Genomic DNA, 26355 nt, shown 5'->3' with positions numbered 1-26355 from the left:
TAGTAGTAAGAACACTGAAAGTTGTGAGTTGTGGATTTTGAGTACCACTGCTGGGGAAATGTGAGAGAAGGTCCTCCTTGATGGTCCCTTCCATCAATTGGAATTCCCTGTCCGAAAGGTTGCACCCCTTTCAATTGTCCTTCTGCTGCCACGCAAAGGTGTTTTTATCTGACCTATATCTGCTCTGTTACTGACAAGGTTTTTTAATTAGTAGGTTATTTTTTTGTTGTGTTTTATTTGTTTTAATTACAATTTTGTTTTCAGCCTAGATTTTATTATTGGTTGCCTCGTCTGCCATTTTTTGGCTGGAAGTTGGGACATAAAAAAACTGAACGATCAAACCTGAACTCCCAATGAATCTGTAAGCCCAAGGTCTTTCAGTCCACTGTGGATCCCTCACTGGAGATGCTAGGAGACTGAATGTCAGCAGCAGTTGTATTGTGTAAAGCTGCCCCACGTGGTGAGCCACTGAACTGCAAGTAGCTATCTCCATTCACACGGGGCATCTATATGCCACCCGTTCTAATATTGAAAGCATTATAAGGTCCTCAACCCATTGCTTTATAGGAGGTGAGTGTTTATCCTTAAAATTTTGGAATATTAGTCTTTTAGCTGTCAAAAGGGCACAGAGAATCCATTTACACTGACCATTTGTTAATTTCCATGAAGAAGGTAAATTATTTAAAAAAGTGTGTATGTACACCACTTAATATTAAAGACTGTTCCAGTAAAAAAATTATCTCTGTAATAACCTCCTCCATAACAAAAGCAATTACCAGACATTGTGAAAACATGTTTAAAAGAAACAGTAGCTGTATTGCACTACCAGCGATTAGCCAAATTAGGCAATCCCTTATTAAAGAGTTGTTGCTGTATCCAAAAGAACGAAACAAAAGTTTTTACTGACCATCAAGATAAGAATTCTTATTCAATGTATTTTCAGATGCTAACAATCCATGGACACTACAACGCAAACAGATGTTTGGGAACCTGGCAACAGGATTGTGGAAGTTTCTGTTTGTGTTCTTTTTGAGGAAACAATTGATTCTCCATTCGTTTCTTTGAAACCTCCCCCACCTGGAAACATGGGAGCCCCCTTTAGTGAGGAAGATTCAGGCCGTGAACCTCATTCAGGCCGTGACCCTGAATGAGGTTCCAAGGAGGGAAAATGTTGCAGTAGAAGTCTGATATGAAGAGAAGGATGTTTGCCTTTCCATGGAAACACGGATGTATCCCACAATATACGTAGTTAGCTCTGCAGTTTTAAATCTGTATTTTAAATCTCCACATTGCTTCCAAGTTTTATTCTGGTTGCACTTTTATATAGTAGTTTTAAGCTTTTAGATTGTATGTTGTTTTATGCTGTACTTGTGGTTTTAATTTTTGTGAACCACCTAGAGAGCTTTGGCGGTATAGAAATGTAATACATTAATAAAATATCTTCTTTAACTGAGTTAATTTTTTTAAAAGTATAGGATTATTTATTACCTGAAGACCCCAAAATAATCCTTAAGGGCTAGTCAATTAAATGGATTTGGAACTGGTTATGAACCTTATTGTGACAAAGCTATGTACAGCAGCTAATTAGGAAAAACAAAGTTTAAGGCAGCTAAATACAATATATAGATATAGATATAGATAGATAGATAAAACGTACAATAAAATACATTTGATACAACAAAAGCAGAGGAATATTTAACCCTTTGCACTGTTGATTGCTTCTGAAAGTAACCCCCACGGCTCTCCCCCACCCATGGCTCCCATTTCAGCTTATTTCCAGTTTGAGAGCCCAGTAGTGGAAAGAAATATTTAACGATGCTGAAAGGACTATTTGAAAAGGCTTATAAGAAAAGGGTTGAATACAACCTCCTGCTCACCACTTATCTTCTGCAACTGCCCTTCCTATCTCCAATTTGCCTTATGAGGAAATAATAGAGTTATCATAATATCTAGATCTGCCCACCATACTGTGTCTTCTACCTAACTCAATTTTCTTTGAACTCATTCTCATTTTCTCTGGGCTAAATTTAACTGTAATCCTAATTAAAATGGAGCACAGCATGGTAATTCAGGGTTCAAATGGCAATTAGGACTTTGATCAGCGTACATGGCAGATGTTTGCTTGGCCTGTCACCTGATTGTAGGGGTATCTTGATCACGTGGAGTTCCTACATGCGAGCAACTGCTTGTGCATTGGGGCTCCCTTGCAAATAACTGCGCTCAATGGGCGGATGGATGTGCAACCTTGGGGATAGGGCTGATATGTGGCCCGATCCCTCCTTCAACATGGTAAGGCTCTTTGTATGATTAATGATATGAGCTGCAATAACTATGATTCCAGCTCTACAGATACTTAGAATTGCAGCAGTCTGGTGAACATGAAACAATGAGACTAGGTGATATGGTTTTCTTTGAACAACAGAAGGTTCCAGAGGAGGTGTAGTGTGGAGCTTGTATGACAGTGACTGGGTTCGGATGTCATGATAACCCACAATGAGTTCAATAAACCACGATGACTTGTTTAACCCATCATAGGTTATCGTGTCATCTGTCAGTTTTTTAAACCTACAATGGTTTATTTGGCCAAAATAACTCTTTCTGATAACCCAAGGTCTGCAGAGTGGGTTATTTAACCCAACATGGGTTATTGTGTCATGTGGTGGTCACAGTGGATTATGTTGGTCATCTACAGAGTCACTTGGCAAGAGCAATCAAAACCATTGCTGCCACTCTCCTCCACCCTCATATCTCTGTTTCCATGATCTGCCTAGTGAATGATTGCATTCGCAGCCCACCCCCACTCTAACCCTTCCCCCAGCAGTGCTCTCTGCAAACTCCCCAAATGTCAAACACTATATTTGTCAGTTGACAGCAGCTGTGCAGGGTTGTCATTTTGCCTTGTGTGCATCCCTACCAGGGGATGTTATGTATGAAGTTTTGCCCCACTGCCATCCCCCCTTTGGTGAAAAGGTGCTTTCGCTCATGTGGCTTTGTCAGTGTGCAGGGTTTTCAACGGGCCTCATGTGCATCCCTGCTAGGGGAAGCTGTGTATGAAGTTTAGTCCCAATCTTGCAAATTTCCAAGGGTTTATTTGTACCACCCCCTTTTAGGTGCACCTGGGTTTTTTCCGCTCCTTCGTGTGTAATTGCCCAAGGTTTTGATGGTGTTTCGGGTGCCTCCTCACTAGGGGAAGCTATGAATGAAGTTTTGTCCTGATCCTGCAAATGACAAGCGCCTTAGAGCCACCACCCCTCGTCGTGATGATGTTGGAAGTGCTGAGTTAAGCCCCTGTACTTTACCCCACACCTCCGTGGTGTTGTCAATGGGTGAAACAGTGCCACTGCTGGAAGCAGGACGGGGGGGGGGGGGAGATGACTCAGATTACACACATTAGCTTAATAAACTAAGCACAGTAGCTCATTTTTCTAATTGTGTGTGTGGGGGGAGGGGGTAACAGTAGCTTATTTTCAAAATAAGCTACTATGAGTTGCTTTTTAACCTATCGTGGCTTAAAGTGACATCCAAATGCAGCCTCTCTCTGTGTATTGAGTGCAAGCAGAGAAAACAGCTTTATGAGTCTTGCCTGAATTGGGCTTTAAGAAGGGCTCTTCATAAAGTGCTCATCCTGATACCTTTAAAGGAGCATTTTGCATGTTCTCTTGACATACATTTTGGTGGCTACAAAAGATTCAAAACACGGGTGTTCAGCATCACATTCGCCTCATTTGCCTACAAACATCATCAGGATCCAACTGTTCTATAGCACATTTTTCAGCATCAAAGAATTCATATTCACGATATCTAGGGTGATCATATGAAAAGGAGAACAGGGCTCCTGTATCTTTAACAGTTGTATTGAAAAGGAAATTTCAGCAGGTGCCATTTGTATATATGGGGAACCTGGTGAAATTTCCTCTTCATCACAACAGTTAAAGCTGTAGGTGCCCTGCCCTCTTTTAAATCTGGTCACTCTAGTATAGCTCCTGCAGCTTTAACTGCTGTGATGAAAAGGAAATGTCACCAGGTTCTCCACATATACAAATGGCACCTGCTGAAATTCCCTTTTCTGTGCAACTGTTAAAGATACAGGATCCCTGTCCTCCTTTTCATATGGTCACCCTAACGATATCTCACGCTGGAACCAGTTTGCAAGGAGGTCTACTTTAAGATGTAGTCCAAAGCCCAGCAGCAGAAGCATCCTTTTGGCAGACTATCAAGGCCTTCCAATTTCTAGCCTGAATGCTTGACAAGAGGTACAGCTGCAGTGCACAACCAACGTAACATTCCCTATGCCCAGGAAAAATCCTGCTCAGAAAAGCAGACAGCTAGCTTTGTGAATGTCACAGCCTGCCCTAGTTCTGCAATAGTTCCTGGCAGCTGTGTAGCTGGGCGGATCTTAGTTGACCAAGGCCAGCTTTGGGACTATCTTGGACTGAATCTGAAACCATGTGCACATTAGCGAAAAAACAATATATCCAATCTTCTAACAGAGAGCCATGGAAATGCTCTCAAAACGTAATCAAGATCATATTAGGCAGCAAGCAATTTTCAAAATCCTTTCATGTTTTAAACCAGCATCAAACTTAGATAGCTATTCCGATATTCTTCAGTCTGTGTACAATTTGATTCAAAATAGGTTTCACCATGTTTGCAATATTAATTTAGTGAACATGGATGTTCTTTGTGGCAGTCTGCCCTTTCTGAGAGCACTTCAAAAAGGAAGTAATTGGGGGCCTAGAAGAGAAAGTAATTGAGTTATTCTACATGCATTAGCTAAGACTGAAATGGAGCATTCAGATCCATGTTTTATGGATGATTAACAGCTTCTTTCCATCCTAATTTTATTTATTTAGAAAAATACATAGTCACTTTTCAATACAGTTCTCAGGATAGAGAAATAAGGTGCAACTAAGTTACATTTTCAACCCACCAATAAAACCACCTGAAGAGGGCAATTGGCACAAAACAAACAAACAAAATTTAGCAACCAATAAAGCCAAATAAACCTATCAATAATATGAAACTAGTTGAAACAAGCAGGTCTATACAGCCTTCTTCAAAAGGCCAAGGTCTTGAATCTGGCAGATCTCAATAGGCAATTGGTTCTATAATTTGTGGGGCACCACTGAGAAACAGCAGGTGGGGGAAATTTAGATTGGGAAAATGGCATGGCAAGAATCAGTTAACACCTTACAACATATAATTGTCCTGGTTTTTATTAGTGTTTGAAAGTTCAGTTACATGCTACATGAAAATGTATGAAAGAAAAGCCCAACAATTGATTTCCTTGCTATAAAACAGCAATGAAAGGGGGTATCTGGACTGAAAAAGCAGTGAGGGAGGGGAGGATTACTTAACCCTTTCCCAACTCACCACATGCAAATCAGACTATCCAAAAATATTCTAAAAGTTCTTTCCCCTTACCTCCTGACCATTCCAAGCCTCATCTTCAAACACTTTCCCCCTCCTCAGCCTCACTTGCTTTGCTTGCTACTGTAGTGGCAGTGAAATGGAGGAAGGGTGGGAAATCTCTTTACACTCTCTGATACTTGCATGCTTTTCTACATGAGAAGCATGCTAGGTGCTAACAATTCTGGGAAATGTAGATTGTGTAAGCAGAGGGGGTTGAGGGCTCATCTACGGTGACCATATGGAAAGGAGAACAGGGCTCCTGTATCTTTAACAGTTGTATTGAAAGGGAATTTCAGCAGTTGTCAGTTGTATGCATGCAGCACCTGGTGAAATTCCCTCCAACAAAACTGTTAAAGCTGCAGGAGCCCTGCCCTCTTTTGCATCTGGTCACTCTGGTATAGCTCCTGCAGCTTTAACAGTTGTGATGAAGAGGGAATTTAACCAGGTGCTGCATGCACACAAATGACAGCTGCTGAAATTTGTTTTGCAATAGAAGTGTTAAAGATACAGGAGTCCTGTCCTACTTTTCATATGGGCCGAATCTACATTACTGTAGCTGTAATGTTATAGATAGCTCTGGATGACATCAGTGATCATGTGATGTGTTCCCTATAACGTTATACTGAAAGGTTTTGTACCGTTTTACTTTTCGTTGTAACACTTCTGCGTCGTTAGACATTTTTCAATGTGCTCCGTTGTTACGATGTCTTCTGTGTTGCACTGCGAAACTAATGTCACATGATCCCTCACCGGGCTTCCTGTCTGATGTAACTTCCTCTATGCGCCTTCAGTAACTGTTGTTAGAACTGGTGAATGAAATGTGTTAAATCTTTCTCATTTTTTAAACATTATTTCCTTGGCATTACATGCAACCTGCCTCAGGTAAAAACTTTTTAATTTTTTTTTATTAAATGGTGCACACATCCTTAATTTAATTTTTTTTTAAATAAATTAAATTAGAAATGTGCATATGCGCATCCTTTAATATATATTTTTTTAAAAAAAGTTTTTACCTGAGGTAGGTTGCATGTAATGCCACGGAAATAATGTTTAAAAAATGAGAAAGATTTAACACATTCCATTCACCAGGCATCCCTACACTTTCGTTAAGAGACAGACAACTCCGACAATCCACAAACCACTCTCTCTGAAGAACTCCCGCCACAAAGATTTGAAATTAAGAGCATGTGCATAAAGGAATGTTAGCTAGAGAGGCACGGAAAATACAAAAACAAGGAAGTGGGAGGTGCAGGGAAAGGACAGTCTGGGAATTGCAAGGATCACAGAAACGAGAAGAAGAAACAACACAGACAACGGGGCAACGAACAGTGTGCTCCGCAACAACGTTACAAGAAAAGGTAAGTAACGCTACTGAGCAACGGTATACAAGGTAGCAATACAAGCTACAACATTACAAAGGCTCAAAAAATCGATATAAGCAGAAGTGCAGATCCACACATGGTCACCCTAGTCATTAGTATAAAGGGTTGGGGGAAGGATAAATCCCCTTTGCACTCCTGATATTATCTGTGGTGCAAAGGGCCTAAATTGGACCTGGAATGAACTGTTTGTACATTTGCTTTGTAGCTCAGTCAGGAAAATACTGTGTGTACACAGTAGTACACACAAACCTTCACCAAACAATTAAGTAGCTCTGTTTGCAGGAACTTAGTGCTATGAACTGGGGCTATATAAATGCTATAAAATGATGATGATCAAAAATTTCAGCCCTGCTTTGCATCTCTCCATTTACTTACTAGCAAGTGCTAATTCCCCATGGAAATGTAGATGGATCACAGCCAAATGTGCAGCCTATTTTAAATGATCTACCAGTTACTGGAGATATTGCTAGTACTAATGTAATATAAAGAAGTTAATTATCCTAATTAATGATAGAGAAAAGCATATGGCCAACACTTTCATTAGTTTTCCTTATTAGCAACCTTATTATTAATCATCACTTGGCACAGAGCTTTCAGGAAATATGATAAACATCTATTCTAAAACCAACAACTGCATCCCAGATATCCCTGTATTGTTACTGTAACTGTTCCTTTAAAGCTCCTGGGCATGGCTGCTTATTGGTCCTATAACATCTAAGAAATGGCCATGGAGCCTGGATATAGAATACCTGCAGAATAGGGCATCTGTACCACCTCTTCTTCCCCTTTCTTGTTGGGTTCTAAGTAACCTATTTTCACTTAAAAATAAATATATATATAATAAAACATAAAGGCGCAGCAAACTGGGAAGAAATACAACGCTGCAATTTAAGGTTGCAATGCACCCTTCATCTCCATCCGACTAAGCCTCCTCGGGTGAGGTCAAACCTGAACCAGAGATATGGTCTGAGTTAGACCTATGGGTCTAGTGTGACAGAGGGGTGAGGATCTCGCAATATTGTTATCACGAGATCTACCCCTCTGTTTACACGTGGCGTGCGACGGCCTCAGAAGAACAGGATGTCACGTTGACCAATTTTTTTGTTAAAGGAGAAGAGCGCATGAGCGCTCGTGTGCAAAAGGTCAGTTTTTATTTAAAATATTTTTCCCACTCCCCCCACCCCACTCCCGATGGGCGTGGTTCTGCGAGGAGCCGGGACAAACCGCAATGCCCGCCTACATGTTCCGCGGTCTTGGGATCAGCCCAAGACCGTGGAAAAAGCAGCCTGAAAGGGTAGGGCGATATCCTGGGGAAAGGAATGGATCATCCCTCCCTGCTCCCGGGATCCCCTGTGTGTCACGTAGATGCAGCACAGGGATGATCCTGGGGTCACCCCGGGATATCGCCCTGTCTAGCTATGGACCGAGTCTCTAGAATGTTTGAACTATTTCCAGGTATACTTGCAATCCCCACAAGAAGTAGGGTCCAGTGACATTTTTTCTTGTTGAATTACATGGTTATTTATACAAATTTATAAACCATCTTACATTAAGGGTGGGCAACAATTATTTTCTTTAGAAAAATATTACAATACAAATTAGGTCAAGCATTGACTTAACACCAGCCACTCAAAGTCATGCCCATTGTTTTTGCTTTATATTCCACAAACATGCTCAAACTGGAGAATCTCCAGGAGAAGATATCCATTCCACTGGAGCATCCACCATTTAAATTCTGCTGTAATGTGAATGATTAAACTTGAATGATACAGTTGAGGACTAGTTTCTATGCATCTTAATGAGTATATGCGTGTCATGGATAATGTTACAGGCAATAATAATATGTCTGTAACATCTTACACGACACTGATGTCTACAATAAAATGTGACATTCCCATGGCATTCTACACCTCCCCCTTAATGTGTAGGATTATTTTCCCCAACTTCTGACATCATGATGTTGCACATGTTGTGCCCTTTCCAGCCGATGAGATGAAGAGGGGGCAGAAAAACATATTATAACATCACAAAACAGGTTAAGAATATGACATATTGTGCGGGAAAGGAGAAGAACACAACACAATCCCACAGCTAAATCCAAAGCTGACTCCCACCCTCTTCTCTGATCAGGGAAGGCAAGGGAGGAATAAAGCCAGCTCAGGACTCAGCCTGTTCTTTGAGGCCCTGGCTTAGTCTGTTTTGCTCCTTTCTTGCCTTCCCCAAATGGAGGAAAACAAGGCAAGAGCGAAATTGGTTGAGTGCACAGTTGTTTTGCCCACCTCCTGACTTCTGAGATCCTTACCCCATGCACAGAGAAGCATGAAGCAACTGTTCTGTGCCTTCCTCTGCATGGAGAATGGGAATTCATGTCTCTCTCTCTACACAATGGGGGCTGATTATGTTAGTGGGCAGGGCTTTGGGGAAGGGGCTTCAGAGGAGCCCCACAGAATGCCTTCCAATAAGCAATTTGGTCCCCAGGTCCCACTCCTGATGTATAGGATCTGGTAACTTTTTAAATGCCTACATATGGATTATCTTTTCCACAGTTTATTGAGATTATAGAATTGGAAGGATGTGCAAATTAACACAGAACCCAAGAGTATGATTATGCATACATAATGCCAATAGCATATCGTGCCTCCTTTCTTAGTGGGCCCACTTGATATTGAATGGACTGTGAATGTGTATACAGCATAGAACTGTCAACTGACTACAGAATTCTAGGTTGACAAATCATTTTCTTTTTAACAGATCAACTAATTCATTTTAAATAAAGGTGTATATTTTTGAACTCTAAATATGAGTAACTTTTCCAGTTTTTGACATTGAAGCCATGATCAGTAGGGCAACAGGGCTTAGTCAAAACTAGGGATCATCAGGGTTCAGCTCTAATCAATGTTGGACCATCTGTTGTTTAACTCAAGAATTATTCATTTATACAGCACCTTTCAATCAAGTAATCTTCAAGGAGGGTAGATTTCCAAATGTTTTGGACTTCAATTGCCAGCATTCTTGAAAACTGGCCCCTGCTGGCAGGGGATTATGAGAACTGAAGTCCAAAACTTCTGGAGATCTACCTCCCCCCACCCCCAGGCTTAGACGTATTAAAACAATACAAAAAAACTACTCTGTGGTCAGATTTTCCTTTGTTTGATGCAGAAGGCATCATGTCTTTTCCCTCACTACTGTAACTTCATTAGTTGCCATATACAAATTTTGAGCTGAATCTTTCTGAATTTGCAATACTAATTATGATTCCAAGTAAACAGCACATCTCCTAAGCTTAGTTACTGGGAAACAAATCAGGGGTATTTAAAAAATATATATAAATCTCACTCCTTCGGTTTGCATCTCTTTAGGAACAGGGTTAATTTTTTTTTAAATCCAAGAGACCCATTAAAGTTTTCCTCCCAACACCCGCAAAGAACCACAGCTTTACACAAGACATCCTCTATTTATTTACATATCCATAAATCATTTATGTTGCTAACCAGCTGTTCTCTAAAATACACAAAAAGATAAATAATATAGTTAGATAGGAAGATATAGTTGGAAAGATATAGTTGGACATCCATATTTATACCGTAGTTATCAAGTGCACTGTTGCTATTATGCCACTGAACTCAGATGTATGTCTCACTGTGTTCAACAGGGCTCTCTCTCTAAGTAAGTGCAATTAGGATTGCAGTCTAGCAGTGCCATCCTATCCATGTCTATTCAGAAGCAAGCCCCCTTGAACTCAATGGGCTTATTTCCAGGCAAGTGGGTATAGAATTGCAGTCTTGATTTCAAAACAAAATCCATCAAGTCTGACTCTCTCAGCATCTAACCTTCCTCAGAACTGGAAGAAGCTTGTTGAACCAATTTTCATTTGAAGTCATTGGCTAGGTCGAAGTCTGAATGCTTCAGTGTTTTTATAAGCCCAGAAAGAGAAGCAAGACATGACTTTTTACAAAAGAAATTAAGGCCCAAACTTCGCATTTCTTTTTTACTCTAAAATAAGAACAGAGATCTTATATGGATTGGGAGCCTAGCATGGGGATAGGGGAGCTTTAATCCTCCCCTCCCCCTCCCCCCGTGGTCACAATTCAGACTGGAAGCCACAGTAACAATTTATATTGCCAAAAAGTGATCCATTCAAACAAATAGATCACTTTTTGACATTACAAATTGCAGGCGTGGGGGACCCAATCAAGATTGGCAACAGCTGGGGGCTAAACTTAAAGCCCTCTATCCCCCTGCTAGGTCCCAATCCAGATGTGGTGCACTTATTTTACAGCACAGTCAGGGAAACAATTTGAGGTGAGGGTTAGTTAAATCTTTAAAGTAAAGATTCGTTTAGCTCTAATGTTCGTGAGTCCTTCATTTCCAAAACTCTGGAAATAAATAAAAGGCTCTGTGTATTCCATTGATAATGTTTATTATATCCTATGTCTTACAAGAGATGGTGACCCTGGGACAGTCAAAGTTAGGCTGATGGGTATTACCCAGAGGACCTTCTCTTTTGCTGCTCCTGTACTGTGAATTGGCCTGCCAGAGAAGACTCGTCAACTTGACAGTCTATTAGCATTCAGGAAAGCTATCAAGACTGATCTCTTCTGATAGGCCTATCCAGTGGAATTTTAGGATGTTTTTAGAATGTTTTAACAATGTATATTATGTTCTTAATTCAGTTTTATGTATTTTATATTTACTGTTGTTCCCCGCCTTGATCAAAATGGAGAGGCGGGTAAGAAGAAATAATAATAATAATAATAATAATAATAATAATAATAATAATAATAATTTGGTGAGCTGAATGAGGATAAACCAGTGTATCCCTGGTTCAGCTTTACACTACATTTTCTCTATATACATATTGAGGTCTTCACCTCAAATAACTTTAGTAGGTATGAGCTTCATAATATATGTTCTGTTCAGCTCTAAAATAAAAACCTAACCCAGTGAAAGATTAGAAAATGTCTCAGGAAAGAAACAATCTACTTGTAGTTGTCACCCCTAATCTTCTAAATAATTCTTGCTCAGACTACAACTGCAGTGGTAAGCAACTACGATTCACAGTTCTTTCAGGTACACTGCTATAGCCTATGTCAGTCACACAGCATGGTGCTAAAACCCTTGACATTGATTCAGACAAATATGTTTGAAACACCAACTATTATCTTGTCCAAAAGTGGGTTGCATTTCTCACTCAACCTTTCAGACTGCCTGGTTTAATTGGTGATTTCATTCCTAGCACCACTGCAACAAATAATAATTTTAAAAATTGGTTGTTTGAATGTAGCCTTAGGGAATGTGACTGTATTAATGTTTTCTCTCTAGGTAGATTTCACTGTGCCCATGGCAAAATTGTCTGAGTGTTCCACTACAAGCACAAATTGAAATTCTTCACATCCTATAGTATATCTACTTTTTAGAACAAGTTGTTATTGTCAATTATTTCATACATGAGAAAGCAAAATGGGAGATAGTGACTTTGCCAACTCTCCCTGACTCAAGATAATGCCTAAAATGGAATTTGAGCAAAGGCCTTCTAGGTCCAAGTCCACTACTTTGTCCAATGTACACTACAGGCTCTCAATCAGCAATTTGATTCCAGTAATAGACTACACAAAAGTTAGCCTTTAAGAACAACAACCCCCCAATAACAAAGTTTATTGCACTTTGAATTTGATACATGACACAACGCAGTTGTGTGTTTTTGTTAATTCCTTACTATCTCCTTCCCCTCACTCACTTTTGACACACAGAACAGCAGATGGAAAGTTTTAGGTTAGGTGACATTTATTTATTTATTTATTTATTTTATCTGGGTGTTCTACAAAAGTTAAAAAACAGTTTAACAGTTAAAAACACTTATGAAAGATCAGGTGACAAGCAAGCTCTAGCATGATTTAAAGTTACAACATAAATCAGCAATTTCTGCACCTAAGAATCCCACAGTAAAGCAATCAATCAATCAATCACTTGTACCTGTTTATTAAATACCAGTCTGCATTCCTTAAGCAGAGAAAGAAGTCTCACTAGATTCCATTGTACATGGAATTCAGGTTGAAGACTATATATTTAGAAATGTTCTCTAGCTTGAAGTCAAAACAGTAAATTTTGTATTTCCTTTGAGTAGTGCAGGTAGGTTATTTCAATACGTTGCTAAAAGTAGCACTTTGCATTGAATATTATGCTAATTATTGATTGAACCGCACTTCTAACCAGCAATCCATCTACTGAAATTCATATACAGTACCAGCAAGTATAACAGAAACCCTCAGTAGTGCAGCTAGGGCTGGACTTTGGAGCCAAAGCCTACAGCCCCACAGATCACACCCACCCACAATGTCCACACTGAGAAGAGCTGGTGATGACAGCAGCAGAGCAAACTCCATTTAATTCCTGTAGTCAGAGTGTTGCTATGATTTAAATGAGTTGAACAAGCAAAACTGCACATGCTCAGAATATTATTACTTGTTTATTGGGGCTGCCAAACAGTGTTGTTGTTGTTGTAACATAAGGAATGTAGAGGCAATTTTAAAGCAGGAAATGGTGATTAGAGGGGGAAGAGGGATGTTAGTTGTGTACTTCACAACTGAAGTAATACACATGGCCATCTAAAGCAGGGGCACATAACTTCAGGGTCGAAAATTACCTAGCTGCACCACTGAAATTCATTACCCAAATCTCAACTCAGTCCTTTTTCCATGCCGCCCCAGGATTGCATTTTTCACGCATTTCTGACTATCTGAAAGTGACATACATCCCACACAACATTAGATGAAATGCAACTGGACTGTCAGTTACCAAAACGTTACTCACTGAAATATAACCAGGTCTGATTTGAAGAAAAGAAGTGGGATATAAGATTAAAGAACAAACAAACAGGAGTTATTTGGTGTGTAATCCTATGTTATTATTATTATTATTATTATTATTATTATTATTATTATTTATTTATATAGCACCATCAGGAAAAAGACCTACAACTCCCAGCATGCCCCAGCCAGCAATGCAAGCTGGGGGATGCTTAGGGTTGTATGGCTTTTTTTTTCTGTCTAAACATAAATAGTATTGCACACTTATTGTCAATTGGTTATTGATAATTAACTGCAGGGGGTAGGGATAAACTAATCCCTTACTACAACAAAAACACTACATGTTCTGCAGTCTTACACAGAAAACAGATTAATATATCACGAATTAAATGACAGGCAAATTCCTCTTCACCTACTCCACCCATCACTGCTCCTTTCTCCTTTTCATTCTCACCTGACACCCCTTCCCCCATTGCCCTCCCCTCCTGTTTATGGCAACATTGCTTAAGAAGAGGAAACCATAAATATGTGAACTCATTGCCTAGCAATGACCACATATGCTCCTTCACTGGTTCTGATAACTTACTATCCCATTCCCCAATGCTGCTGAACTGTTTTCTGGTAATCAGAGGAAAAAGAGGATGGTCAGCAACTGGAGGGATAAACTGCACCCTTGAAAGGACCTGATTTGGCCTAGGGACCAACAGATAACTGCTCCTAATCTAGGATGTAATTCAGTGTTCCCCAAAAGTTGTGATAGCTGAGGCATACTTTACAACTTTAAATTAGATGTACACTCTTCACTCATGCCCCTGAAAATTACTTTTAGTGTGTGAATGAGCAAACATTTCCCACGCTGAATGGAGCCCCTTTGTTTTGCATGAAGTACTGTTCCAGGTGTGCCTGCTGATGGGAAGAAGGAAAACCCAGATCAGTGGGTCATGCAGAGATGCAACAGGCAGCCCCTTGTGACTATGGATATTATACTACATCTCTGCATCCAGGGTGACTGAGATGTAGCAAAATTACCCATGCCTAGTGAAGGCTGATTAGAAGGAGGTATGGTCAGAGCGAAGAATGCCATAGAGATCCAACAGCCAGCGCTGTGTATATGCTTTTGGCTCACAGGAGCCTTTAATTAATATATTTCTCACAGTACACTAATAAGTCCCTTGTGGCACACCACCATGCCCCAGCACACAGTTTGGAAATGACAAATCTTATCGCATTCAGTTGAAAGCACAGACTTTCCCCAATACTTGAAATGCTAAAGATTTCAATGGGACTTAAGTGCACTTAACTTTCTCTGGATTAAACCTATGCAATATACCTTCTTTCTCTCTCTCTCTCCCTTTCTGTCTTGTGCTGATATCTAACAACTGACACTCCATGCCAATTGCATTTATTTTATTTTTCTGCTGTATTATTAAACAGCATAGTTTTTCTTAGCTGCTAATCTGTTTCAGCCATTTCCCAAATTGGACTCTGCTGACTGCTTTTATTTCATTTTCTGGTTCGCTGATCTCATCCCTGCCTGTCTGAACAGATTTCAGAGGTGGTTCCTGACATGACCATCTTCTGTGCTGGAAACCAATTACAGCCCATGGGGTTCATCTGGAAACTGAAATGGATAGAACAAAATGTACTTGACTTAATTGTGTGAGAATATTGATATTAATAAAATATTACTGCAAGCAAAAGCACACTATGCATGTATCACTACATACAATGCATACAGATTCCTTCAAAACCATCTATCTTAATGGTTCTCAAACCGAGGTCTAAAAATCGCCTACAAAATCACCATGTGTCTTCTTACCTACCAAACATATCAGCAAAAATCTCTTTATGAATGAATATATGAGTGAGTCTCTTTCAATAGTTAAAGCACCCTTCTTTCATGATGAGTGAATACACAATAAGAAAATAAATGAAAGGTCCTTACACACAGCATTGCAGAACGCATCTGCTTGAAGCTATGCATAGGTGAGACAGTTATGACTCAAACCAATGTGAACATTAATTATTAATTTTTACATGTAGAATTCAACACTTTGTTCATGATAGATAAATGTCACTTCTTCTGGAGTCATTTCGCAACAGAAAAAGTGTTACCGAGCTTCAGAAAGAGAGCAGAGGTTGACACATTAGAGCTGTAGTCTTATGCACACTTACCTGGGAGTAACCCCCATTGAACATAACTTCTGTGTAATTATGCATCAATTTGTGCTCTAATATTTCTCTTTAATTACCAGTAGACTGCAAGCTGTTCAGGAACTGGGCAAGCTACAGATTGTTAAAAAGAAACGCCAAAAAAAGAATCTATACTGGTATGGTAAACTAAGCACCTTTAAAGCTGTTGAAGTTTTATTCAATACAATATCAGTGCAACAAATGTAGAACTCTTCACCTAACAAAGAGAATGTGGATTCCCTCCCCACCAAAAAATAAGTAGCATATAACTAAGTAGCCTCTTCATTCAATGTGACAAGTGTCCTGCATATGTTCCATTGTTCTTTCAAAGGCATATGCACCTGTGTTTTAAAGAAGCTACTCAGAATTTAGAGATTATAGCAGTTCCATGCCCAACTTTTCCTCTGTGTATTTAAATGTAGGGTTTTGCTTTGTTTGTGCTCTTATAAAGATTCCCAGAGTTTTTCATTATTTCTGGAAAATGTGATGTGCTTCATTAAAGGGAAACCTGCAGAGATTTAATCCAAAGCAACTGTGAGCCATTGCTACTTCCTAAACATATTTTTGAAAGAACCTGCCAAAACAAACAAACAAACAAACAAACCTAAACCCATCCCTTCTGCAATAAGGGGAAGCAGCAGCAACACACGAAGAAAGGAACTAGATTGTCCTTTCAGTCAAGTCCAGTTGCAATCATTTCTAAAACACTCGCATCTGGGCTCAGTCCTCCTCCCCCACCCCATCCCCGACACTTGAAAACTGATTCATGGCAAGAAAAGGTTCATTCAGCTATACTTTTCTTCCTCACCCCAATCTGCCCATATTGTGCTGGCTTGGGGAAAGATGGGCGATGGGAAGGCTAGGCTTCTGTGCAAAATGAATAAGAGAGAGCGACAAAGAGAGGCTGCATTTGCACTGAGCATCTTCTCCCATCATCTCTTCCGCCGGTTGCCTCCCCCCCCCCCAATATCTCTCCATCGCCTGCCACGCCTTACAGTACCGCACTCCACACCCAAGGCACCCAGGCCCTTTCTACACCTAAGGATTATCCCAGGCAAAGGGAGGGATCGTCCCTGCCTGCTCCCGGGATCCCCGGTGTGTCATTTGGATGCACAGGGATGATCCCGGGACGATCGAGGTGGGAAAAGGGCAGGTGTAGAAACGGGCCCCTGAGAAGTCAGCCTTTAGGAAGTAGCGCTCCTCCGAGTCACGATGCAAGGCGCGCTTTAAAACCATGCCTTCGCATCCTCTCAATGTCACGGGGAGGCAAAAGCAGCCTGTGTGGCTCTGCTAGGGAACGAAGCCATCCTCAGATGTAGTTGTAGCAGAAGCCCCCGCAATAGGCGTCCGCCACCCCGCCCGCTCTCCACCACGTCCTTCCTTCTTCTGCTGAGGTGGGAAGTTGCAGCGAACCCCAGTGTGGGGGACCGGCAGATGGCTCGGTTCTCCTGCCACGAGCCCCACCCCCTCCCACGCGCACCGCCCCCGCCAAGCAGGGTACCTCTTTCCTTCTGCTGGGCGCCCCCGGGCGCGTGAGGAGAGCCGTCTCCTCGCACACGACGGCCACGTCCTCCACGAAGACGCAGTCGGGCTGGCTCTCGTCGGCGGGCAGCTCGAGCACCTGCAGCCCCAGCTTGGCTTTCAGCACGCCGACGTAGAGCTGGTGCTCCCGCTCGGCGCGCGCGAAGTCCACCGCCTTGCCTTTCTCGCGCCTCAGCGCCTGCTGGCACAGCGACTCTGGCAGAGCCCGCACTACGGCGTGGCTGCACCGCCCGAAGCTGGAGGTGCCGCTGCTCAGCCCTGCCATGCTGACGGAAGGATGGCGAAGAGGAGGAGAAGGGCAACCGAAGCAAGCGCAGGAGGCGCCGCAGCTCGCCTTCCCGTCTGGCTCCGCGCACTGCGCAGCGCAGGAGGAGCCGCCAAGCTTTCCCCCCAGCCGCCACCGCCTCCCCAGCACCAGCTGAAGCGTCCTCCTCCCTTCAGAATAACGAGGAGGTGGGCGCGCGCTAGAAGCCGAAGCCGCTTTGGATTGGCCGCGCACCACCAATGAGTCCACATAACAATAGTCTTCATTCTAGGGAGCACCCATTGGCTAGCTGTTTGGGTTAGGCCATCTGATTGGCTCAAGCCGGCAGAAATTACCTGTGCTCTGATTTACAACCTTGGGGCACCTTGGAGATGCCGCCAACTGTACCTGGACAATGCATCAATTTTACACTACCAGGATGTGGGACACAAAAGGGAAACGTATATTGTATATGCTTCCCCACCCAGTCGCTTCCCTTTACTTTTATAGTTTTACACTTGAACATATTTTTTACATTTTACACTTGATCATCACTTGATGTGATTGCTCCTGTACTCTTTTAATTCCACCTCTTCATAATTATTCTTATTTGTTTGATATCATATATTTTTTTACTTCTACAGTTCTATAGAAATTTCCCAACTTGTTCCCTGTGGTTTTGACCTGTCTAGGGCATGAACTTTATTGTGCAAGAATGTTTCTCGTAATATTCTCTTTTCCTTGGGTCAAGCTTCCTGCCAGTAATAGGTCAGAAGCAAACTTTGGTTCAGACACCTATTTTAGCTGTGCCTCTTTGACCATTACCTTAAAATAACCTACACTATGACAGTGTAGAGTCCCCTAGCAAATAAGTGTGTTTCAATATATTCCTTTATAAGGGAGGAATGCTATGGTGGTAAGCAGAGTGTGAAATATGGTGGAATATAAAGTATTGCACATTCATTCTCCTTTTGTGTTGTGGCTAGAAAAAGATGCAATAAATTAGATTTCACAAGTTTATTGCCATGTGACCTCACATTTGAGGTACAACCACTGGATCAAGTGTTAGATTGGGACAGGGGAGACCTGAATTCACTTTTTAACTAAAGCTATGGACTCTGGCCTCAGAGAGTGGCTTTGGGAAAGTGTGACCGAGCCTCACCTCCCCATGTGCAAAACTGGTACAATGATTTATTCCTATAGTGCTTATATTAACTAGGCATTCCAATAAAGGACAACCTAGTTCAGAGAATTGGTGAGGCAGCAGGAATTGAAACCACTTCACAGCAAATAAATTCAATAATTGAGCAAAAGTAACATTATTAGTTATTTAAAGAAGCTATGCACTGAAGATTTAAAAATGTGAATACTGATGCTCAGAATTCTGTCAAGGTGGGTTCATCTATAACAAAAGAGGCTTGGGTGCAAGGGATTGGCATATATGGCTTTGAGATTCCTGGCAATTCTAGTGGGTAGAAAGCTAACAGAGCCAGCCCTATCATAAGGTACAGGGAGGCACCCACCTCAGGTGATAGATGCTGGTGAGGGTTGGAGGACAGAGCTGTATGTTCCTTAAGCTAGCCAGCTGACCTCAGTTGCTGTGCAGTGGAGGAGGATGTCTCATTATGTGCATAGTCATTTTTAGGGTACTTTGATGCATGGATACTTTTCAAGTATCAAGAGCTCTGAATTTCCATTGGTATTGCCTTCAAAAAAAGATGGGATGTGGAGTGGTTGATCTCCATTCCAACTGCTACCAGTTCAAATGAACTAGTAGGATTAGAATGGTGGCACTGATACCCCTTCAAGTAGAGTTTAGTTAGTTAGTTATGTGCCTTCAAGTCGACTTTGATTTATGGCGACCCTATGAATCAGCAACCTCTAGTTGCATCTGTGGTAAACTATCCTATTCAGATCTTGTAACTTCATGTCTGTATCTTCCTTTATGTAGTCAATCCATCTCTTTTTTGGTCTTCCTCTTTTCCTTCTACCTTCTGCTTTCCCTAGCATTACTGGGGGTTTTTTCTAATGAGTCATTTCTTCTCATTGTATGTCCAAAACAAGATAGACTCAATTTCAGTATTTTTGCTTCTAGTGAGAGTTCTGGCTTAATTTGTCCCAGAACCTACTTACATGTCTTTTTTGCAGTCCATGGTATCTGCAAAACTCTCATCCAACACCACATTTCAAATGAGTTGATCTTCCTCCTATTCGCTTTATTCATTGTCCAACTTTCATATCCATACATGGAGATTGGAAATACCATGAGCTGAATAATCCTGACTTTGGTTTCCAACACTATATATTTACCAAAATCTAACTTTCTTCTGATTTCTTCGTTGTTGTCTCCATTTTGTTTAATAACAGTGCCAAGATATTAATAATCCCTGACTAGTTCGATTTCCTTATTTTCAACTTTAAAATTATGTAAGCCCTCTGTTGTCATCACTTTAGTCTTCTTGATGCTCAACTGTAGTCCTGCTTTTGTGCTTTCTTCCTTGACAGCATACGTTTCAAATCGTTGCTAGTTTCTGCTAATAATATGGTGTTGTCAGCATATCTTAAATTGTTAACGTTTCTTTCTCCAATATTAACCCCTCCTTCATCTTGATCTAAACCTGTTTTCTGTATATGTTCTGTGTATGATATGTTCTGTGTATAGATTAAATAAGAAGGGTGATAATATACATCCTTGTCTCACATCCTTGCCAATGTGAAACCATTCGGTTTCTCCATATTCTGTCCTTACCATGGCCTCTTGCCCAAATAATAATAATAATAATAATAATAATAATAATAATAATAATTTCTTGCCCACCTCTCCACTTTGATCGAGGTGGGGAACAACAATAAACGATAAAATACATTATACTCAATTAAAACATAATATGCATTGTTAAAAACATCCTAAAAAATCCTAAAAACATTTTTAAAACATCTTAAAATTCCACTGGATAGGACTGCCGGAAGAGACCAGTCTTTAATAGTTCAATTGGGTGTTGTGGCACACCCATTTCTTTTAAAATATTCCATAGCTTTTTGTGATCTACACAATCAAATGCTTTGCTGTAGTCTATGAAGCACAAGGTGACTTTCTTCTGGAATTGTTTAGTCCATTCCATTATCCAACATATATTCGCAATATGATCTCTAGTGCCTCTGCCTTTCCTGAATCCAGCTTGGACATCTGGCATTTCTTGTTCCATATATGGTAAAAGCCTTTGTTGCAGAATCTTCAACATTACTTTGCTGGCCTGGGAAATTAGCGCTATGATTCTGTAGTTATAACATTCCCTAGAATCCACTTTCTCTGGAATTGGGATATATATTGAATGTTTCCAGTCTATAAGCCATTGTTCAGTTTTCCATGTTGGTTGACTTTTTTTTGTCAAAATGTTGACAGATTCTGTCTCAGTAGCTTGTAACATTTCTATTGATATACCATCCGTCCCTGGTGATTTATCCCTTCCAAATATTTTGGAGTGCAGCTCCCAGCTCACTTATTAAAATTTCTGTTTTTTCTTCATGTTTCAAATAGAGGACGTCTTCAAATAAGAGAACAGTCCTCTGTAGAGTATGACATATGGTCACCTGATAAAAACACAAGCACCGTGAAGTCCATGGCCTAACATTTTAGTAACTGCAGCTGATGAGATATATTTTGAACTGTTGATAGCAGATCATAGGACAATTATATTTTTCTAGTATATTTTTATCCAAAAGAATGAGCACCTTCTTGGCATTTAAGTCACAATGAATGGGACTGTTGGAGCATGTAAGCAGATAGAGAAACGCCTTCAACAACTCATAACAGTGGAGGGGTGGGGTGGCTCATAAAGTGTTAGTTGTTATGGATCTTGGGACGTTGCAAGTCTGTCTCCGTTTTCATTTGTGAAATGTTGAAGAGGGGTATATGGAAACCTATCTCCAGAGTAGCCAGATCAAGAGGGTTGCAAAAAGCCCATAATATAACCAGCTATAATACCAAGTTTGGATGTGATGCTAAGGTTCAAATCCAAATATTTGATCAACTATAGAAGTCACTGGGTCACTTTGGGAAGTCACAGAGCTTCTCTAAACACAGGGAAAATCCTTTTGTCTTCGCAGGCTTTCCACTATCATGACACACTCCTTTATACGCAACCAAGGGATTTTGAATTGAAAACTTCCCTTCTGGAAAGGTTCCATTGTCTTTAATAAGACAATGCTCTCTACTGGCAGAGAGATCCTGTGATATACCAGATAATACTGCATTATCTGTTTTTTTAAAAAGCGAGATTCCCTGCATATAGCACAGGAGACGTTCTGGATGTTGATGATGTCATGTAATGGACCCGCAAACTTCTGTGAATGGCCAATCATGAGCATGCAATAAATCACTCATTTAGAGAAGCTCACAGTCTTTTGGCTCACAGGTGATGGGAGCATCAAATCTACCACTGTGGTGTGCCAGTCTTCTTTGAGGTATATCCTCTTCACCTTTCTTTGCCTTGGCGCTTCAGTTGATGGGAAAGTTGTCATTGAAAATCCTCTTAGCCTGGCATTTTGTCTGCTGCCATTTCTTCATTAAAATGGTCAGAAATTTACACAAAAGTGACAGCTAGGCTGTTGCTGGAGGGGAAAAGGGGGAAACCTGCTGTCAATGACAATGCTTTAGAAATCAGTTTTGACAGCACTCCTGGGTACTCCTACAGAACTGGAGGGAACAGACAAAACTCAGAGGCACTGCAAATGCCTAGAACTTATAGCACAATAAGCTATGCTAGGAAAATATAAGATAAACTTTTAGATTTTCTTGATCAGATGTTTCAGGATCTAGTTATAACTTTGCAGGAGTGGCCCAAATTCCCATGTGCTATCTGCTCAGTGCCAAAATTAGGGTGTGAAGCAGCATTAAAAAAATGGCAAAATAGACTGTACCACTGTACCACTTCACACTGCATGTGGAAGGATCACATTACCTGCCTCTCCCTCAATCCAGAGCGAGAGGCGGGGAACTAATAAATTTATATTATTATTATTATTATTATTATTATTATTATTATTATTATTATTATTATTTTAAGTGCTCTTCAATGTATAAACAAAATCTCCCCTGGAAATGAAAACTAGCACAACAGGGAGAAACATTCTAGTTCAGTGTTCACTCTCTTATGGCAATGTTCTCCTTTTAGTATTTAGTTTTTAATACATAAAAGCATTCTCAGTCTTTTTTTACATATAGAAAAGGTGACTCCCACCTGCACTTTCCCCCTTCCAAACATAGCTTTTAAATTAGTTGCATGTTTAATCAAGTCATAATTTGCTATTATGTCTGAACCAGCAAGCTGTGGTTTGAGCAAGCCTTCCACAATATGACTGTAAATGAAGACTGGACAATGATTAGCAATTTTGGCTTGGAGTGCTTGCTCAAAAAAAATTGATCTGGATGTAAAACCGAACAGAAAGTAATTTAGCAAGCCCTCTAGATGGAGGGAAGAAGTACATAACTCATTCTTGATTAACTGGAAATGTGGCATCTAAATGCAACCATTATCTTCAGGCTACATGTTTAGAACCCTGGAGGAGATGTGAAAAACAAATATTCTACTCTAAATTATAGAGGTGGCGCCAACATTGTTATCTTTTCGGCGCCAGGTCAAGACTTTTCTCTTCTCCCAGGCATTTTTAACAGCATTTTAACAGCATTTAACAACGTTAAGTTTGTTTTTAATGGACCCCACAATTGTTGTTTTTAAATGGATACTGTTGTTTTTATACTGTTTTTATGTGTGTGTGTGTTTTTTAAATTGTATACTTTTAATGTTTACTATTTTTAAATGTTGTAAACCGCCCAGAGAGCTTCGGCTGTGGGGCGGTATATAAATGTAATTAAATAAAATAAATAAATAAATTCACCCAGAAGGAAGTAGAAATCTGTAGCAATAAGAATAGGAATCACTATCAGAACAGTAGGAATATATCTCAAACATGACAAGCTTTGAACAAGATTTTTTAAATTCAGGTATTATCCTTAAGTAGAAAATGCATGCTCTGCATATCATATTTGACCTCTGCATTTGTGCATTTTTAGCTGCTTGGTTCTTTAAAATCTTCCTAAGAAGAAATCAGAAAAGGATGGGCATGCTTGAGCATTTGTACACTCATGTACAGTTCAAATACAATGTGTGTATTTTGAACACAAGGGCCATACCAAAGTACAACATTCTTATTTGAAGCAGTCAAAAGACAGCAATGAAGAATGTACTGCAGCCCCGGGTTAAGATAAAAGTGAGGTTTCTGCCAACATGTGAGTTTTTAGGTTGTGAGCTATTAAATATGCGATGATGAGATATGAGCAACCACATATTAAATTATAATAAAGAAGCAGTTGGCATTATTTGGATTTGGCAAAACAGCCAGTTGCGGTGGCCATGGGCAGCCTTCTATTTGAACAGCTGTCTAGTCCAAGTCTAGTTAAAAGCTAAAGAACTATGAGAAGGAAGAGCCAGCAGGGCCCTTGAAGTTGCTCATCAACTCTTAGCACCCAGACAACAGGCTGAGCAAGACACACAGCTCACCTGGTCACTGTCTTCTTTACTATCATTCATAGAATCATAGAATAGTAGAGTTGGAAGGGGCCTATAAGGCCATCGAGTCCAACCCCCTACACATTGTATTTCTATTTAAATGTGTGTGTGTGTCTCTGTGTGTGTCTCTGTGTGTGTCTCTGTGTGTGTGTGTATTAGCACATGTAAGATATTATAGAAATCTGTGCCCTCATTTGCCCTCTTTTTTGGTAATGCATTTCCTGTTGTTTTTACAATGCTGGAGTACCCACACTACAATCAGTGCTAGCCTTTGTTACACTTGAAGTAAAAAAATCTAATGGATATCCCTTTAGGTCTAGCTAAAGCCTGTATCTCCGTATGTTTCTTTCCATGAAGGCAGAACCCTAGGAGGCTTGGCTCAGAAGCTTCTACCCCAATGTACACATCCACTCCCCCACAAACTACAATTCTGACAGAGATGAACACACCACAAGAAGGACTGCTTCTTTTTGTGGATCCTGAAATCACCACAAAGCAAATCAAGTTCTTTGGATGGCCAGCATGCCAATGCCTTAAGAAGGATATACTGTAACTTAAGAAGGATTCACTCCCCCTATGCTTTTCATAATTGAATAAGCCTCTAATCTCCCTCCCTGTTAATATCCCAACTTCTTAATTCTTTCTTCAGAAGGCAGATGCTCCAACCCTTTGATCATTTTGCCTGCCCTTTCTGTATCTTCTCCAGCTTTGCTGTATTCCTTTTGAATATGGTGACCCAAACTGTATACAATATTCCAAGGGTGGGCTGGTATCAATGCCAGCTCCAGGTTTTTGAGCGGCCTTGGGCAAGAGACACTCAATGGGGCCCCTTCCTCAGTAGTCTACCTTTGTTATTATCATCGGCTGTAGCCTGCTATGGCTCCTTTGCTTTCTCATCATTGCTACCACTTGTGTGCTTGATAGGCAGAGAACCAGTGAACAAATAGGTGGTAGTGGTGGCATCTACTTCACCTCCTTGCCATTACAGCTATCTGGACCAGAGTGAGAGGCAGGTGAACAAACAGGTTGCAATGATGAAGCGGAGCAAGTCCAGGGGGCTCTTGTCAGAGGACCCCTGCTGCCCCCTCAGCAGATGCCCAACCATGCCTGTGCTTGATATTGGCCTTGGCTGGTATGGTGCTGTCAGCTAGGTTTTTCCTCACAACTTGGTAAATAGTCCCATGAATTTCTATAATGGTACGAGACTACTTGACAGTTTATTTTCAATCCCTTTCCTAAATTTCCCCCAAACTGAATTGACTTTCCTAAATATTCCCAGAACTGCAGCAGCTAACGATTTCACGCTGTCAGTACACTTTCTGCTATGACTCTTTTTTAAAAAGGACTTCATGAGGAAAAAGTAATATTTACTCCTCTGAAGAGTCCACCTTGGAAAACGTTGATTTATTTCCTGAAAAATTCTAATGACTAATCCCACAAAATACCCTACACAGTAAATGCAACCTTTTTTGCAGGCAAGTTAGTAAGGAAAAACCTCGTTGACAGCACCATGCCAGCCAACTTCGAAACACTGTTTTGTTTGTGTTTGCTTGCCATGACAAATATGAATTTCTAATGGTTAGTATGAGCTGGTTTTGGTAAGACATGGAATCAGAACCAACTTAGTATTTATTTACTTAAAATATGTATAACTGACAGCTTGAGATGGCTTGCAATCATAATTTAAAATCATAGCAACCACTATTAATAAAACACACAATTACAAACAAGTAAAGAAAAAAAATCACCCAAACACCTGACCTCTGTTCTCAAACACCTTTCTGATGGTGTTTGAGAACAGCCGTTACACAGCCTGATGGCCGCTACCAGAAAACTCTTGTTTCTTGCCAAGGTCATCTTGACCTTACACAATGAAGTGAAAGAATGCACATTGATTTGCATTTGTGTCCGGCCCCTCCTCTAGGGCCCTCAGGCTTGTGTATATTGGGCTATCTTATTTTCTCATCACAGCAATTCTATGAGCTATATTAGGCTGAGACCGACTGTATGAGTACATCATACTAAACTATGGTTTAGTGAGACATGAAAAGCCTAGTCTTCTCCCAGGCTGCCACAGTCCCCATCTCCCATTCCATCTCCTCCTTACACCCAGGGAGGAGATGCTGAGAAGCATTTGTTTCTGCTTTGGGTTAACCACAGTGTGCCATTATCTGAACCAAGAACTGTGGTTTACATTAACTATGGCA

At 40.6% G+C, this 26355-nt stretch overlaps 1 protein-coding gene across 4 annotated transcripts in view; it reads right to left on the bottom strand.

Moving 5' to 3' along the window:
• Positions 1-26355, bottom strand: part of DDAH1 (dimethylarginine dimethylaminohydrolase 1) — a 157293-nt gene that overhangs the window by 64085 nt on the left and 66853 nt on the right. For 2 of the 4 annotated variants that reach the window (XM_063136789.1, XM_063136796.1), the window contains exon 1: positions 17295-17606. The exons of the other annotated variants lie outside the window; for them this stretch is intronic. In XM_063136789.1, the coding sequence (XP_062992859.1) occupies positions 17295-17600 (306 nt within the window). In that variant the 5' untranslated portion in view covers positions 17601-17606. Of the gene's footprint in view, positions 1-17294; positions 17607-26355 lie in introns of those variants that run through there. 4 annotated transcript variants of the gene reach the window in all.

The sequence above is a fragment of the Elgaria multicarinata genome, chromosome 1 (genome assembly GCF_023053635.1).
Source record: "Elgaria multicarinata webbii isolate HBS135686 ecotype San Diego chromosome 1, rElgMul1.1.pri, whole genome shotgun sequence".
NCBI lineage: Eukaryota > Metazoa > Chordata > Lepidosauria > Squamata > Anguidae > Elgaria > Elgaria multicarinata.
Note: the sequence above shows the minus strand (reverse complement) of the source record. Positions and strands in the feature narration are given on the sequence as shown.